Consider the following 18,259-nt stretch of genomic DNA (forward strand, 5'->3'; position numbering starts at 1 on the left):
CTGCCCCTTTTCAACTTCAAAATGACCCATTAGAGAGGAGAATATAACAGAAATATTACTAGGATTATTTGAAGTACAACTCAGAAAGCAGGGTGGGAAAGAAATCATATAAAAATATGATGGTGAACAAGGGCTTTTTCAAGAAAGGTAAAAAGGTAAGAATTAGGAAAATATATTGTAATCCAAAAAAACAAAACTCAGTTGAAAGTTAAGAATAGTGTAACCTATGTTAGCCATTCATAAAGGGGAAATATAAGTATATTCATTTAAATTGCTCAAATTGCTGTTTAAATAATTTATTTAAATCTCAAATTGCTATTCTATACCTATACTCTTTCTCTTTCAAAACAGATCTTCTTCCTCTTCCCTATATCATCTTATTCTTAATTAAAAATCATGAGGAATCAAGATAAAAGAGCTGCACACAAAGATTCAGAACCATCCACAGAGGTGAATCACACAGCCTCGTCATATCAAGGAAGACAGGTATGATCAAATGTAAAACATCCCAACCATTTCCTTAAGGTGTGTGTGTGTGTGAAGTCGCTCAGTCGTGTCTGACTCTTTGCGACCCTGTGGACTGTAGCCCACCAGGCTCCTCTGTCCATGGGATTCTCCAGGCAAGAATACTGAAGTGGGTTGCCATTTCCTTCTCCAGGGATCTTCCCAACCCAGGGATCGAACCCAGGTCTCCTGCATTGCAGGCAGACACTTTATCCTCTGAGCCACCAGGGAAGCCAGGCCTGTAAGGTGGGGACTTCCTTAAGGTGGGGACTGTATATTTCCAAATCCTTGACAGAGTTGTATTCTGTTCATTCTCTGTCACTCAGTTAACAATTCTCTCCATTCTTAAATCCCCAAACTGATGGTAGGTGTGGTTACCAGTTTTCCCAGATAGTCAGCAGCTGGTCCTACATGGAGAGCCTGTGAGATACTTTATGTTCTCAGCCTAACCTCTAGAATGATGCTGGTTTCTTCCACCTCTTTCTCTATTGCTTAAAATTCAAGTAAATGAATGAATGTGAATTTGTTTTCACCACAGATGATTAACTCTTTTTGAATCACTCTGACATATTTAGTAGCTATTGCCTTGAGCTGTGTTTTAAATAGGCTAATTTTTAAACCCAGTATTGAAAAACATAATGAAATTTTATGTGAGTCAATAATGCTGCAAATATTGACTCAGTGGTAAGTACTCCTTACATAGTTCTTGTTCCAAGCATTCACCAGTTAGCTAGTAATGAAGCTGTTTGTTTCTCCTGTAAAGTGTCAGCCTTGATTCTAGCAATGGAAATTTGATTTGTGATGTGATGGCTCAGTAACTATAAAAAGGTACAGTAAATACATAGTTGTAAGAATTTTTAATTGCTTTAAACACAGCAGGAAACAGGTATGAACCTCAGAGGTGTAGATGGAAATGAACCAACAGAAGGAAGTAACTTACTGAATAACAGTGAAAAAATGCAAGAAACACCAGCTGAACCAAATCATTCGCAAAGACGAAGACAAACACGTGCTTGTCCTCCACGTGGTTTACTGGCTAGAGTAATAACAAATGGTAGGTACATGGTAAGGATGAATTCAGAACAAGAGGGTAAAAGATAAAGTTGTTATAATGATCAATTCCAAAATAATATGGCTTAAAGGGAAAAAAGGCATTTACTTCTCTCTCACATAAAAACTACAAGGTGAACAATTTATAACTGTAGGTAACTCTGCTCCATAGTCCTTCAGGGTCCCAGGATGACATGTTCTACCACCTTCAATACAGGGCTTGCCAGAGCACTGTTGTCACGGCGCTGTTAAAGCTAGTAGGAAGAGGGAAAGATCAGAGACCAAATGCATCTACCTTTTCTGTATCTGAGGAATTTCACAGGATTATGTAAGCCTTCCAAGGAGAAAAAATGATTGAGAAATCACTTACAAACAGAAAAGCACTGCGTAAATGTTAGTTCTTATTACTGTTAAGTAATGCCAGTAGTGTTTGAGCAAACAGCTCAGTTTTTACTTCAAATGAATTTATCATTTTTTTAAGTTTCCAATTCAGCTTGTTGCTGCTCTTAAAATGTGGGGGGTAAGGATTATCTCAGCACTATTTTGAATGTTGTTAGGGCTGGGATCTATTTGTCTTTTAGGAATGATGTGGAGGCATCTCAACATTATTGTATCAATTTGGTAAATAAATGGATGTCCAGATTTCTAATGCTGTTTTTGTTCAAATAGAATGCGTGCGTGTATATGTATATTATATGTGTATTGGAGAGTGTCTAATATGGTAGGAAAAAGGAGAAGGGAATTGAAACTTGCCTATAAACACAAATTTAAAGACAGGTTCAAAAACTTCATTGAGTAATGACAGTGTCATTAGAGTAAATATATGGCCTCCCCCAATAAATATATTGACCTCAAAGTAAGTTTACTAAAAAATCAGACTCACTTCTTTATAGTTATACTTCATTTATTAGCTCTGAAAAACATTTTTATCATTCTCAACTATGATAATGGAAGCCAAGCATAATATGTTATATGATACTTCAGGCTCCAGTATGTTTTCAATGAAATTAGGTAAGTTTTTAAACTACCTTAAGGAAACAAACCTCAAAGTTTATCTAGAACTTGTAAAGAAAACTAGGTTCCAAAATATACTCTAGTTGAGAAAGCAATAGATAATGTAATAATCTTTCTGTCCTTTCTGTTATTTTTTTTTAACTTTCTCTGTGCAAGTAATGGCACACTTCTAGTTAAAACATTTAAGTCTCCAACAAGTCCCAAAGATAAAGTTACAGTACAAAAAACATGGATTGCACTAAGGGCGGGGTATACATGAGTGACGTGATTGGGAGACTGATTTTGTTTTTTTAAGATGAGGGGTTTGGAGGGGATTGTTGTTGTTTGTTTTTGTGGTTGCTTTGTTTTTTCTGCAAGCCAACCTGCATGGCTTGCAGGGATCTTAGTTCCCGGACCAGGGATTGAACCTGGGCCACAGCAGTGAAAGCACCAAGTCCTTACCACTGGATCTCCCGGGAGTTCCCCTGGAGACTAATTTTTTTAAATTCTGTAATCATTGTCTATAAAGCTGCCTGAGAAATGGGGATTCATGGTATATAAACAACTTTCACTTGTGTTCCTATGCTTCTGCTTCCATGGCTCACAAGACTGCTTTTGTCCCCCTGTACACAAAGTATTCTTCTTAAAGGAGTAACTCTTACCTGGGAAAATATTATTTTTCAAAATTATAGATAGTAAATTATTAACTGAATGAAACATGATTCAGAGAAACTTTATGAATATACATTTACTATGTTTTAGAACTTCATTATGAATATGAGAAAGGAAAAGGAAAATTGTAGGTTTTTTTCTTAAAAAAGTATTGGAGTAAAAAATTCTTAATTCTGCCTTTCTGAATTTAGTATAAAACTGGGGTTTTCCTATGATAAAATAAAATTTAGTAGCTGGCAATTTCTACTTTCCCATTATACTTCCAAAACTGTTAGAAATTTCAGTCCCTATAGCTGGTTGGGAAATTCTGAAGGCCTATTTGTTATCTTGTAATAGCATCATAAACCTAGAAAACCTGGAACAAGTCTGTAGGGGTTTAAAAAAGGGGACATTGGACTTGATCTCTAGCAGTGTGTAGATAAGGCTTAAGGAATGATCCTCTCATTTATACAATGAAAACATCTAAAAACAATATTTTAAGTCTTTTTAAATATACCTTTTATCTGACAAGAAAACAGGAAGTCATCAGACACCAAAACCGAAATATAATTGGGAGAGATGAACACTCAACTGGCCTTCACTCCAGAGGCTTTTGGAAAACACCAGTGAACTTGAGATTCATTTTGAGAACTGTGAGGATATAGGAGGCTTTGCTAGAGTCTGCCCAGGTTGGGAGAAGTATCATAGAAGTCATTTTCCCTCACCCAAAACTGGAACCCAGTGTGATGGTGTATTTGCGGTAAACCTGCCCTGCGAAGAGGCCCAGTCACTAAACCTGTCTGTCTAAACTGTAGTGCTGGCTGGGGGAGGGGAGAATCTCCCCTAAAAATGGGTAACTTCATTCTGATTTGTGCTCTAAATTCACAGAAAAGAACCTCCAGCTGAAAATATATCTAAAAGTGGTCCCAGATTGTAGTGTCTAATGGTTGAAACAAATACAGATCCTGTCTGGGAAAACTCATTTAACCTAAGGCTCCAAAAATTCCCAAAGATAAAGTTCCAAGGAAGAGTTCATTGCTTCGAGAAAACAAACAAACAAACAACAACAACCAAAAAATCACAAACAAATGCACAAGGAAACATTTCAAACTGTTTTCATTATCAGAAAATAGAATATAAAATATTTCTGATATCTACAAAGAAGTTAAAGAAGAAATAACGAATATGAGTACAAAACAAATAACTCTGTAAAAACGAGCAGATTTTAATAAGAACCAAGTTAAAATTCTAGAAATGAAAAATAAAGTATAGTAATTAAAATTTAAAACAGTAAATGGATTAGACAGCAGAGTAAGTGAAAAGAAAATTGGTTAACTAGCAAATAGATCTGTACAGTGCAAAACACAAAGATGGGAAATGTGAAACTAGGGCTAGTAATGTGAAGAGGGTATAAACATTTAGTCGTAGTTCCAGAAACAGAGACTAGGAAGAATGAGAGAGATAAAATATTTGAAGAAATACAGAATTTTCCAGAATTGGTAAAAAAGATAAATCCTAAGCAAACCAAATGGAAGCCATTCCTTAATGTATACTGAAATTGCAGAAAATCAAAGGAAAAGAAAGATCTTAAAAACAACCAAAGAAAAACAATTCCCTGAAACAGATAAAATTAGACTTAAAAACAATAATGAAAGACAGAAAACCAAAGAATAATATTTTCAAGGAACTGAAAGTGACTCTCGACTTAGAATTGTATAACTGGAAAAGCTAACTTTTAAGAATGAGAATAAAGATAATTCCAGATAAATAAAACCAAAAGTTTGCTACCAACACATCTTCATAAGAAATAGAGTATGCTCTGCTACATGAATTAGTTTATCAGTTCAGTTGGTCAATCAAGTCTGACTCTTTGTGACCCTATGGACTGCAGCATTCCAGGCTTCCCTGTCCATCACCAACTCTGGGAGCTTACTCAAACTCATGTCCATTGAGTTGGTGATGCCTTCCAAACATCTCATCCTCTGCCATCCCCTTCTCCTCCCACCTTCAATCTTTCCCAGCATCAGGCTCTTTTCTAATCAGTCGGTTCTTTGCATCAGGTGGCCAAAGTATTGGAGTTTCAGCTTCAACATCAGTCCTTCCAATGAATATTCAGGACCAGTTTCCTTTAGGATGGACTGGTTGGATCTCCTTGCTTCCAAGGGACTCTCAAGAGTCTTCTCCAACACCACTGTTCAAAAGCACCAATTCTTTGGCCCTCGGCTTTCTTTATAGTCCAACACTCACATCACTACTGGAAAAACCATAGCTTTGGCTAGACAGACCTTTGTTGATAATGTCTCTGCTTTTTAATATGCTATCTAGATTGGTCATAAGTTTTCTTCCAAGGAGTAAGCATCTTTTAATTTCATGACTGCAGTCACCATCTGTAGTGATTTTGGAGCCCCCCAAAATTAAGTCTGTCACTGTTCCAATTGTTTCCCCCTCTATTTGCCAGAAGTGATGGGACCAGATGCCATGATCTTAGTTTTCTGAATGTTGAGTTTTAAGCCAACTTTTTCACTCTCCTCTTTCACTTTCATCAAGAGGCTCTTTAGTTCCTCTTCACTTTCTGACATAAGGGTGGTATCATTTGCATATCTGAGGTTATTGATATTTCTCCTGGCAATCTTGATTCCAGCTTGTGCTTCATCCAGTCCAGCTTTTCTCATGATGTACTCTGCATATAAGTTAAATAATCAGGGTGACAGTATACAACCTTGACGTACTCCCTTCCGGATTTGGAACCATTCTCTTGTTCCATGTCCAGTTCTAACTGTTGCTTCTTGACCTGCATACACATTTCTCAGGAGGCAGATCAGGTGGTCTGGTATTCCCATCTCTTTAAGAATTTTCCAGAGTTTGTTGTGATCCACACAGTCAAATGCTTTGGTGTAGTCAATAAAGCGGAAATGGATGTTTTTCTGGAACTCTGTTGCTTTCTCAGTGATCCCATGGATGTTGGCAATTTGATCTCTGAATTAGTTTATATGCAATGGCAAATAGGTAATTGTGTTGCTGTAATATATGGAGTTTGCATTTTTGTATATATTTTTTCCTGGCATATTAATATTTAACATGATCGAGCAATAGCAGATTAAGTACAAAGTGAAAGATCAGGTATTACAATTATAAAGCTTTACTAACTTTAAAGATAAAACATTTTTAAAAGCTGAACATCCTGTGCAAGTTCCTTCTTTTCAGGCAGTTAGCTGTTCTCTTAGGGACTCAAACACTTAAACTTGCCATGATGTTAAGGTATATAATGAGACCACGTGTAGATGAAGAATTTGCCAACACTTACCCCAATTAAAAAAAAATTTAACAACAACAAACCATTTGATTAATGGAAAAGACTACAGTCTGGGTCAGATTTTGGTGAAACTGCTCTCTATCTAGAGCAAATGCTATCAAGATTCTACATCTGGAAATACTAAGTGTGCTTCCAGGGTTTCGGTTGTTGGTTTTCTGTTTTGTTTTGTTTTTGGCCAAGCCAGACAGCTTGTGGAATTTTAGTTCACCAACTAGGGATCAAACCCAGGACATGGCAGTGAAAGTGCCAAGGCCTAACCTCTGAACAGCACAGAAATTCCCTGGTTCCAGGGTCTTAGTCTGCAACAAAGAGGTTGACTATGGGAGATACAAATATTAGTGGAGATATAACTGTGCTGGTACTTTTATTAAGATTGTTGTTTTTGTTAGTGCTTTGGTCACAAGTTTTGAGTTGTGAGTGGTCTGCCCTATTCTTTTTCCTGTGAGCCTTTCTGTTTTCAAAGTTTAATTTTATAGAACACAGGGTTTTCAAACAGGGAAACATATTTCACATTCTAACAGACATGCCTCTCCAAAAGAAAATACTTTAGGCAGCAAAATAATTGTCCAGATGAAAGGTTTGAGATGCCATAATGAATGATGATCAAAAAAAGTGAGTATGTGGGTAATTCTAAACAGATATTGACTATAGAAAAGCAGTAATTAAACGATAAAGCTTAATTCAAAACAGAACTTGAATACTAAAATACTGGAATATGATTGTTTGGGTGTTCTCATGTTCCGTGAAGAGGATAAAGATAGTGACTCTTTCTCTTTTTTTATTTGCTAGTGAATATTGATGGTAAAATTACAAGAAAAAATCAGGGAATTATAAAAAAATTAAAAATAGTAGTTTCTTCTGACAGTCTGTAAGGAAGTAGATGATAGGATTAAGAGGGGTGCATAGGTAGATTCAGAGTCACTGGTAATATCCTATTTTTTAAGACAGTTGATAATTGCCCAATTGTTTATTTTACTGATGTTCTTTAAAACTTACATGTGATTATAAATATTTGTATTATGTATTCATTTTCTTATGATTGGATTATATTAAAACCTGCAGATGACAACTTCATTGGTAGAAACTAGTTTTCCTGGTTTATTTCAGCTACCATGGTGGTTCTTCTGTGGGCTGTGGTTTGGTCAATTACCGGCAGTGAATGTCTTCCTGGAGGAAACTTGTTTGGAATTATAATGCTACTCTATTGTGCCATCACTGGAGGTAAACTTTTCGGACTCATTAAGTTACCTACATTACCTCCACTGCCTCCTCTTCTGGGTAAGTGCTAAACACTTCCTATTTTCTTCAGAGTAAATCATATTTTAAATACAGTAGCTTGGAAAGCTTTGGGAGATAAATATAAAATATTTTTATATTTGCCAAAACAAAAGCCAGTTGTTACATTTTAAGATCAGTGAGCACGCTGTTAAGTAGATTTTAAAACAGATTTTTATTGATTTATTTGTGTATCTTTTGGCCATGCCATTTGTAGGATCTTAATTTTCCAACCAGAGATTGAACCCAGACCCCAGAAGTGAAAGCACTGAGTCCTTAACTACTGGATTGCCAGGGAATTCCCTAAAGAGCAATTTTTAAAAATTAAATTATATGTAATTTAAGTGAAATAGCTTACAATAAAAACAAGAGCAATAAATACTCAAAACAGATCATTTCCTAATTATTTTACTAAATATCCCTCTTATCTATGCTTGAGATTATGGAAATAATATATAATGGTGTGCCTCTCACTGTCTTCCTAAATCCGCGTTCTTTGACACTGTGTTGGTAGCTTAACATCAGCCATGGAGGAAATATCTGTACGACAGAAATCAGCAAGTGCTAGAAATTAGGACTTAATATATTATTAATCATTCCCATCATTGATAAAGGAGTGATGTTCCACATACATTTTCATTGTTTCATTTTCATCTTATTCATTAACATAAACAAAACTATCAACCAATATTCCTGATATCACTATACTCACTCATAAGTGATATAAGTGACTTCTTTGCTAAACCAGATAGTAGGCAAGCATTTATTTGTAATGTGATTTTGTCAGTCCATGGTTGAACTGCAACCATAGTTGGTTATGAATATGGAGTTCAACAATGAAAAATAATGAGAGCATTCTGTGAAAATCAATTGGCTACATAGAATTTGGGGCTTCCTGGGTAGCTCAATTGGTAAAGAATCTGCCTGAAGTGTAAGAGACCTGGGTTCAATCCCCGGGTTGGGAAGATCCCCTGGAGGAGGGCACAGCAACCCACTCCAGTATCCTTGCCTGGAGAATTCCATGGCAGAGGAGCCTGGTGGGCTACAGTCCATGGGGTCACAAAGAGTCAGACACAGTGATGATTGTTGTATATTTATAAACTGTACATCCTTTATATTGGTAAAATTTATAACAGATCTGTAAATATATACATATAAATACACACACTTCTTTGGAGACCTACTTATTAAGCATTTACCAGCATATTATTGGGCATCCAAACTTTCCAGACATGATACACATGAAAATTAGTTTTCACACTGGATGTTGTATATTTAATGTTGCTTCTAAAAATTCTATGTTATAAAATTTTAGTTTACTACTTTCATTCTACCACAAAAGAGATTTTGTGTCCTTTTCTAACAGATACATAAATCACTTTTATTTTAAAATTGCATACCTTTTACACATACAGATATATTTGCACACATTTCCTGAGTCAAGTTGTTTTCTGTTATTTTATGTTAGCGAGGACAATGAATATATTTGCTTTTGAATTTGTGGTCAGCGGCAGCACTTCAGTCATGTCTGACACTTTGTGACCCCATGCACTGTAGCCCACCAGGCTCCTCTGACCATGGGGTTTCCCAGGCAAGAATACTGGAGTGGGTTACCATTTCCTCCTCCAGGGGATCTTCCTGACCCAGGGATCAAACCCACATCTCTTGAATCTCCTGCATTGCAGGCAGATTCTTTACCACTAGTGCCACCTGGGAAGCTCCTCTGTGGTCAGCAGTTGAAGCTAAATATAAAAAGAACTAGAGTTATTTACATCTTTAAGAGAATTATTTATCACTTATTTTATTTTTGGCTGTGCTGGGCCTTCATCGCTGCACAGGCTTTTCTCTAGTTGCAACAAGCAGGGCTGCTGTCTAGTTGTGGTGCCTGGGCTTGTCATTGCGGTGGCGTCTTATGTTGCAAAGCATTGGCTCTAGGGCACCCGGACATCAGTAGCTGAGTTGCGGTTCCCGGGCTCTAGAACGCAGGCTCAGTAATTGTGGCACCCAGGCTTAGCTACTCTGAGGCATGTGGGATCTCCCCAGATTAGGGATAGAACCCGTGTCTCCTGCACTGGCAGGCAGGTTTTTTACCACTGAGCCACCAGGGAAGTCAAAGTTATTTACATCTTATCATGCACTATTTCTTAATATATTTTTCAATGTTAGGTAAAACTACAGGGTTTTTGTGGAGAAGGCAATGGCACCCCACTCCAGTACTCTTGCCTGGAAAATCCCATGGACAGAGGAGCCTGGTAGGCTGCAGTCCATGGGGTTGCTAAGAGTCAGACACGACTGAGCAACTTCACTTTCACTTTTCACTTTCATGCATTGGAGAAGGAAATGGCAACCCACTCCAGTGTTCTTGCCTGGAGAATCCCAGGGATGGGGAAGCCCAGTGGGCTGCCGTCTATGGTGTTGCACAGAGTCGGACACGACTGAAGCGACTTAGCAGCACAGGGTTTTTGTGTTTGGGGTTTTTTTTTTCTTTTTTTGTTTAATTCATATTATTTATCATGAGTGCTTTTTATTCTCTGAAGTTTATTAATGGCATTGTTGTTAAAATGAGTTGTTTCTAGATACGCCTGTGAAGTGAAAGGGAAAGTCATTCAGTTGTGTCTGACTCTTGTGGGCTTCCGTGGAACTCTCCAGGCCAGAATACTGGAGTGGGTAGCCTTTCCCTTCTCCAGGGGATCTTCCCAACCCAGGGATCGAACCCAGATCTCCTACATTGCAGGTGGATTCTTTGCCAGCTGAGCCACAAGGGAAGTCCAAGAAAACTGGAGTGGGTATCCTATCCCTTCTTCAGGGGATCTTCCCGACTCAGGAATCAAACTGGGGTCTCCTGTATTACAGGCAGATTCTTTACCAACTGAGCTATGAGAGAAGCCCTAGCTATGCCTGTGTGCTATGATAAAAGGTTGGCAATCCATCTCTTTTGTAAATAAGATATTATTGGAATGTACCCATGCTCATTCCTCTGCGTATTGTCTGGCTGTTTTCACACCACAGTGCAGAGTTGAGAAGTTCTGAGAGACCCTGCGGCCCACAAAATCTAAGATGTCTCTTATCTGATCTGCCCTTGGCAGGAAGTGTTTGCTGACTCATATATCTAAATCAGTGTTTCTCAAACTTTATCATAGAAAAATTACCTTGGGACCTTGTTACAATGCAGCTTCTAATTAAGTAGATCTGAGGATGGGACCTGAGATTTTGCATTTCTAATAAGTTGTTTAGAGAGAGAGAGAGTTAGTCACTTCAGTCGTGTCTGACTCTTTTGCAACCCCGTGGACTATAGTCAGCCAGGCTCCTCTGTCCATGGAATTCTCCAGGCAAGAATTCTGGAGTGGGTTGCCATTTCCTCCTCCAGGGGATCTTCCTGACTCAGGGATCAAACCTAGGACTGCTGCTTCCCCACCAGGGAAGCCCAATAAGTTCTCTTAGGTTTTTCAAATAGTCGAATAATCATAATTTTCAATCATATAGGAATCATTTCAGGAAGTTTTTTAAAAGCTGGTGCCCAAAGATTCTGAATTAATTGATACGCTATATGCCCTGGGCATCAGAATTTTTAAAAGCTCCCCAAGTGATTCTAATATGCGACCTAAGTTGAGACTGCTATTCCAGAATCCATGAAAAAGCACTTTGTACTTCATCTTTTTTCCCCATTCTGTGCCTGTTATTACAACAAAATATACCATGTAGCCAAGTGGTACATCCCTGGGCTTTGAGATCACGTGAAATCTTCTGGGGTAACTGAAACTATTCTGAAAGGTCACATATCTGATGTATCTTACATCAGATACATGGGATGTCCCTTTTTGCAGTGTTAACACTTGTAACAGAAAAAAGTTTACCAGTTCTTATTGTAGCAGTGTGTGCTCAGTTGCTTCAGTCATGTCCAACTCTTTGCCATCCTATAAACTGTTACCCACAAGGCTCCTCTGTCAGTGGGGTTTCTCCAGGCAAGAATACTGGAATGGCTTGCCATTTCCTCCTCCAGGGCATCTTCCCAACCCAGGGAGCTAACCAACATCTCCTGCATCTTCTGCATCCCAGGTGGATTCTTTACCACTAAGTGTCACTCAAATCACTATTGTAATAGGGCCAGGATCTGAAACTGGAACATTATCTGAATTCATAAAGGCTTGTTATGACAGAATGTGTTACTGGAACATTATCTGAATTCATAAAGGCTTGTTATGACAGATGTGTATGGTAATTGCCTGTTCTGTATTTTCAAAAATTCATTGAAATGAATGCTAGAGGGACTTCCCTGGTGGTGCAATGTCTAAGACTCTACATTCCCAAGTCAGGGGCCCAGGTTCAATCCCTGGTCAGGGAACTAGATCCAACACGCTGCAACTGAAGATCCCATGTGCTGCCACTAATACCTAACACAACCAAAATAAATACATAAATAAATATTTTTTTAAAGACTTAAAGAAGAAATAATGGCTGGCAATGGAGGATGAAAGTGCATTTTTTGTTCCCAAAATTAATGTGAAGGCAATTTCCCTGGACCACTTTCCTTTGCCAATGGTCCGTGCTGATGATTTTTATTTGAATGTTCTTTTTCTGGCCTGTAAGCCCACTTGGGCCTCTCTATTGGTTGTGGAGGAAAGAACACCTTTCTTAACAGAGGAGTATTATTCTTTTTTATTCTTAAATGGAAATATTTTTAAATATGCAAGAGTTATCAATTCATGGCCAATCTTATTTGGCCATCTACTTCCAAGATTTTTTGAAGCAAATTATTATTGAAAAAAATGTCCATAATACAAATTAAGAAAAAAAGAATAACAGTCCTCCATCAAAGGAGGTATTCTTTCTTCCACAACCAAGGGAGAGGCCCACATGGGCTTAAAGGCGAGAAGAGGACACAGCCAAGTTGCTGTCAGGTGGCCCCAGCAACCCAGACCACTGGCAAAGGACACTGAGTCCCAGGGAAACTTTCACTTTCATTTGGGGAACAAAAAATGCTCCCTTCTACCTTAAAATTCCAAGAAAGCCTCATAACATATTAGATTATTGTTCTTTTTGATTTCAGGTAGTTACATGCTATCATAATTTAGGGCTGGTTTAGATCCACATTTCAAGTTTCAGTAAGGAACAATTGACATACTAATAAAATATATGGTTAGTGCAATGTTTTGGACTTGCTAATTCATCAGTATCCATAAATATGAAATATGCCTATACCTTAGGGCTTAATATTTCCACTGCTAGAAATTATCCTGTGGATATACTTATACAAACCTACAAATATGTAAGCTCCATGTGGACAAAGACCCTGTTGGTCTAGCTCATATCTGTATCATCAGGGTAATACATAAAGGTTTGGCCCTTATAAGGCAAATACAGACACACACACATATGCATAAACATATGCTCGTGTGCTCGTGTGTGTGTGTGTATGTATGTGCACACCTCAGTAGAAATATGTCCAGGATATATTATTAAATGAGGAAAAAAATATACAGTGGTATATAAATGTGCTTTTATTTGTGTCCGGCACACAGACACACACGCACACGCACACACACACAGAGGCATGCTTAAATAGGTATTGAAACTTTCTGAAAGTGGACAGAAAATCCTTAACAGTGGAAACAAACCTTTGAGGAATGAAGATCAAAAGTTGCAGTTGAGGTAGGGCATATAATTGTCACTTTATCCTCGTCAGTAATTTTTAATTTTACCATCAGTTCAGTTCAGTCGCTCAGTTGTGTCCTACTCTTTGCGACCCCATGAATCGCAGCACGCCAGGCCTCCCTGTCCATCACCATAGGCATGTATTATTCTTATAATTATTCTTTTTAAAATAGTTATTGTGGGCCAGTTATTACCGTCACAAATTCTAGAAAGACCATGACTGCAGAATTCAGAACTTAGAGACCTCTTCCAGATGAAATGTCAGTAATGAAATATGCCTGGGAGGGGTGCTTCTTTACCTATCTGCGTCAGGAGCAAGTCAGAAAAAAGTACACTGGTGATTCTTTTCTGTTCTCATAGCTTATATTCAAAACATCCCAGCACTCATAAATGTGTCCAGTCATTTAACGGGTGATGCTTATAAGGGCACGGTGAGAAGAGGGCAGTGCTGGAGAACAGAGGCTGGAAGCCTCACAGTATCTGCTGGAGAAGTATTTCCCTTTGTACAACATGTGGTGTTATCACTGAGGGCAGGATTCCCTCACAAACTACTCAGTCACACTCAGCTACCTGCCCTTCCCAAAATGTCACACTTCTTTTTCATACCTTGGAAGAAACTGCTGTCTCTTTCAGAGATTTTTTGACTCCTCAGACTCTTCACCCCTTTTCCTCTCCTTGGGGCCCTTCTGACTCACCCCTGCCGTCTCAGCTCATACAGTGCCTCCTCGCGCTTCTGTAAAAGTCACTTTGTCAATTTGTCTTGCTCCCCTAGAGGCTGAAAGCTTGTTGAGGTGTGATGTCCAGTTTTTGTTCATTATTATATCTCTAGTGCCTATTATAGTATCTGAAACACTGAAGGCATTTGGTGAATGTTGAATGGCTAAGTGAAAAAAGAGTTACCACCTGACGTGACAGAGCATGTCATATTTCATCAAAACTCACTGTAAGCCTTTGCAGAGCAGGTTATGTGTTTTTAAATTAAACTATGTGAAGGTAAACTAGAATCCATATAGGTATTTATTGATATTTCTGGTAACCTGACATAGCCAATAATTTCAGAAGCTATTTGCTCTTTACACAGAGATGGCTAAACTGGATGTTGTATTAAAAATTTTTTACTTTTAGAATTTGATCACATTTTCCAAATACTGCACCCTGTTTCTCCCTTTCAGGTTCAGATTAGGAGTTATTAATTATTCTAATCTGTTGTTTTAATCTGCATATTAAAACCTTACATTAGCTCCTCTAATTGATTATATTATTTTCATTTTTTAAGTTAAAAGTTTAACCTAATTTCACCTAATGAATAAGCAAAAAAGAAAGTATTGATATTACCTACCTAGGATTATAGGGTTGTCTCTTTTATAGCTAAAATGCCAAAACTTACTGCCTTTATTTGAAAACTAAAGAATTGTTGACCTCTCCTTTCTAGGCATGCTGCTTGCTGGCTTTCTCATCAGAAATATCCCTGTCATCAGTGATAACATACAGATCAAGCACAAGTGGTCTTCTGCTTTGAGAAGCATAGCCCTGTCTGTCATACTGGTCCGCGCTGGCCTTGGGCTTGACTCAAATGTACGAAGTACAGATTCCTAATTATTGACTAGGAATTTTGCTCCTTCACTACTGCCAGTATTTAGAATCACTGAGATTTGGGAATGGGGGTGGATGCTGCATGACATTCTCAGGACAAGAGGAGAGTCCATGCAGGAATGCTCCAGAAGATGTTGCCTCTTCTCGCTTGGAGAAAAGTGGAGTTACTGTGTGGCGACAACACCAAGAATAAAGATCCTCCACTTCTCTGACAGAGATATTGGCTGTAGTTAGAGATGATGCCTGAGAGAGAGGAGGTGTCATTTTTGGTGGGCAAAGCCTCATACAAGTTTTTAGGGCTGAGTACTGGCTCAGGAAACTTGCCGTGTATATAGAATGAGTCTCAAGTATGGGTTTTATTAATGCTTTTTACATGTATGTTTTGATTGTGGGAATGAATATTTTGGGGGATAAAGGTTTTCACCCAAGCCTCATTTGGGGACCACAGATTATAAATAAAGCTAAACCTGAGAGGATTAAACCAGCTAGTGTGTGGATTATGAACACAGACACTGGAAGCGGCCTGCTTGGGTGAAAACCTAGGTCCACAGCTCACTGATGTCGTGATCTGAGGCCAAGCACTTTAATGTGTGCCTTTTTGCATAAGCACATCTTCAAAATGGGCATAATGATATTACCTGTATCGTAGGGCTGCTATGAGGAACGGATAAGCTTTCTCTAAACACTTAGAACACAGGATGTTCTAAGCAGAACATTCCCAGAAAATGTGTGATGATCTGAGTACACATTAATTGCAAAAGCAATTAAGGTCATAATCTCTGCAGGTCTTCAGAGAATTATTTTAATATGTCTGTGTTTATATTTCAGGCCCTGAAGAAGTTGAAGGGTGTTTGTGTAAGGTTATCCTTGGGTCCTTGTCTCACAGAGGCGTGTACATCTGCTGTCCTGGCCCACTTCCTCATGGGTTTACCATGGCAATGGGGATTCATGCTGGGGTAATTCATGATTTTTTTGTTGTTGTTGTATGAAAATATGCACAGACATTTTAGTGCTTTTACTGATTCCTTACAGGAGAATACATGATAGCATTTTCTTGAGAACATCAGAAAATACATCACTGATGTTCTTCAGTTCAGTTCAGTCACTCAGTTGTGTCCGACTCTTTGGACCCCATGGACTGCAGCTCACCAGGCCTCCCTGTCCACCACCAACTCCTGGAGTTTGCTGAAATTCATGTCCATTGAGTCAGTGATGCCAGCCAACCATCTCATCCTCTGTCTTCCCCTTCTCCTCCTGCCTTCAATCTTTCCCAGCATCAGGGTCTTTTCCAATGAGTCAGTTCTTCACATCAGGTGGCCAAAATATTGGAGTTTCAGCTTCAGCATCAGTCCTTCCAATGAATATTCAAGACTGATTTCCTTTAGGATGGACTGGTGGATCTCCTTGCAGTCCAAGGGACTCTCAAGAGTCTTCTCCAATGGCACAGTTCAAAAGCATCAGTTCTTCAGCTGATGTTCTAGCATAATCTAAATATTATCTTCAAAGTATAGTATGTGTAATAGTGTATGTCTAACTTTATGGGCTTCCCAAGTGGCGCAAGTGGTGAAGAATCCACCTGTCGATGCAGAAGACCTGGGTTTGATCCCTGGATTGGGAAGATGCCCTGGAGAAGGAAATTCAGCAACCTACTCCAGAATTCTTGCCTGGAAAATTCTATGGACAGAGGAGCCTAGCAAGCTGTAGTCCTTGGAGTCTCAGAATCAGACACAACTGAGCACCCGTGCAGAAAGAGCAAAGATGTCTTACTTTTGCAGTGATTATAATAAATTATTGAAGAAATCGTGATCTGTTACCTCTGTGTGATTCCTTGTTAGTGAGAGACATGCCAGGTCTCATCTGAGAGTCTGTACAAAGAATGAAAAATACAGTAACAGTGATCAACATTCAGCATTGTTTTCCTCCTTCTTCTGTCACCAGACTGTTTTGATTATGTGGTTAAGAGCCATAAATCGCAAATAAATATAAAAGTACTTAGTAAGAATTTAGTGCTAGTGAGTAGACAAGAAGTAAATTCTTGCTTCTCAGGGTTACAACCCTGGAGCTACATGGCTTGGATTCAAATCCCAGCTCTGTGACTTTGCATTACACAAATAACTTACTTGTCAAGTTATTTAACCTCTTTGTGCCTCAATTTACCCATTTGCAAAAATGAAGATAATTACTATAAGTATTTCATGGAGTTATTGTGAGAATTAATTTGCTTAATATATATAAAATACTTAAAATAGTGTTTGGCATGCCGTAAGCTCTCTAAAACGCTTTCTGCTGTTTCTACTGCTCCCATGATGAGTATCACAGTCAGTGTCATTACAGCCTTCTCCTTCTAATCTATTGTTTTATTTTACATACAAAGTCCTAGAATGCCTAATTTTAGTGAGTTCCAATTCAAAAAGTCTGTGTCTGTGTTTTTCAGACGTCATACCATGAATGGTTTTTCATTTTTCTTTTTTAAAAAAAGATTCCTGGGGCATAACTCCAATAGGTCTTTTATAACACTCATGAATAGACATTTTTAGGCAGCCTAAGTAATTCCAATGTAGATTATCCATAGCCACAATTTGAAAAAGTGTTCTGTGGAACTTGTATGTGTGAGTATGTTTCTGGTTTGGTTCTTTGCTGCTGTCTGAAAGGCCATAGTTTTCTAAAGTATAATCTTTAAAAGAGTAGTGGGCACTATAATTTTAATAACAGCAGCAATAGTAGTAAGATGCTGTCATAAATGCCTAAAGCACTGCCTGCTTAGTTTTGTTTTAGGTGCTGTGTCTCCAGCTGTCGTGGTGCCTTCAATGCTCCTTTTGCAGGAAGGAGGTTATGGTGTTGAGAAAGGCATCCCCACCTTACTCATGGCTGCTGGCAGCTTCGATGACATTCTGGCCATCACTGGCTTCAACACCTGCCTGGGCATGGCCTTTTCCACAGGTACACTGATCCATTCACAACGTGCTGTTCTCTCATGCTCTAAAGACATAGGTTATGATGTTACAAGCATGGCATAGTTGCTTGATAAAGGCAACTTAAAATAGAAAAAGTCACCTCCCAAGAGTTAGTTCCATTCCTAAGACAGGACCAGTAGCTTCCTGTCTTTACTTTCTTCACCATCTAGACAGAAACTGCTCGAGCAGTCTGGTAAGTTCAGTAAGGGGAGATTCAAATTTTCAGAGTTTAAAGAAGGATTAGAACAGCTTTTGCATGGAGCCTCTGGGAAAG

At 38.5% G+C, this 18,259-nt stretch overlaps 1 protein-coding gene across 5 annotated transcripts in view; it reads left to right on the forward strand.

Annotated features, from left to right (window-relative positions):
* SLC9B2 (solute carrier family 9 member B2) overlaps nt 1–18,259 on the forward strand; it is a 64,649-nt gene that overhangs the window by 14,474 nt on the left and 31,916 nt on the right. For 3 of the 5 annotated variants that reach the window (XR_011257659.1, XM_069593582.1, XM_069593581.1), the window contains 6 exons: nt 352–486; nt 1,381–1,558; nt 7,619–7,789; nt 14,871–15,013; nt 15,860–15,987; nt 17,796–17,971. Coding sequence is in view for 4 of the 5 variants with exons in the window: in XM_069593582.1 (XP_069449683.1) it covers nt 397–486; nt 1,381–1,558; nt 7,619–7,789; nt 14,871–15,013; nt 15,860–15,987; nt 17,796–17,971 (886 nt within the window). In the remaining variant the exon portion in view is untranslated. The remainder of the gene's footprint in view (nt 1–351; nt 487–1,380; nt 1,559–7,618; nt 7,790–14,870; nt 15,014–15,859; nt 15,988–17,795; nt 17,972–18,259) is intronic. The other 2 variants (XM_069593583.1, XM_069593584.1) reach the window with 1 other exon arrangement.

Source organism: Ovis canadensis, chromosome 6, assembly GCF_042477335.2.
Source record: "Ovis canadensis isolate MfBH-ARS-UI-01 breed Bighorn chromosome 6, ARS-UI_OviCan_v2, whole genome shotgun sequence".
NCBI classification, from domain to species: domain Eukaryota; kingdom Metazoa; phylum Chordata; class Mammalia; order Artiodactyla; family Bovidae; genus Ovis; species Ovis canadensis.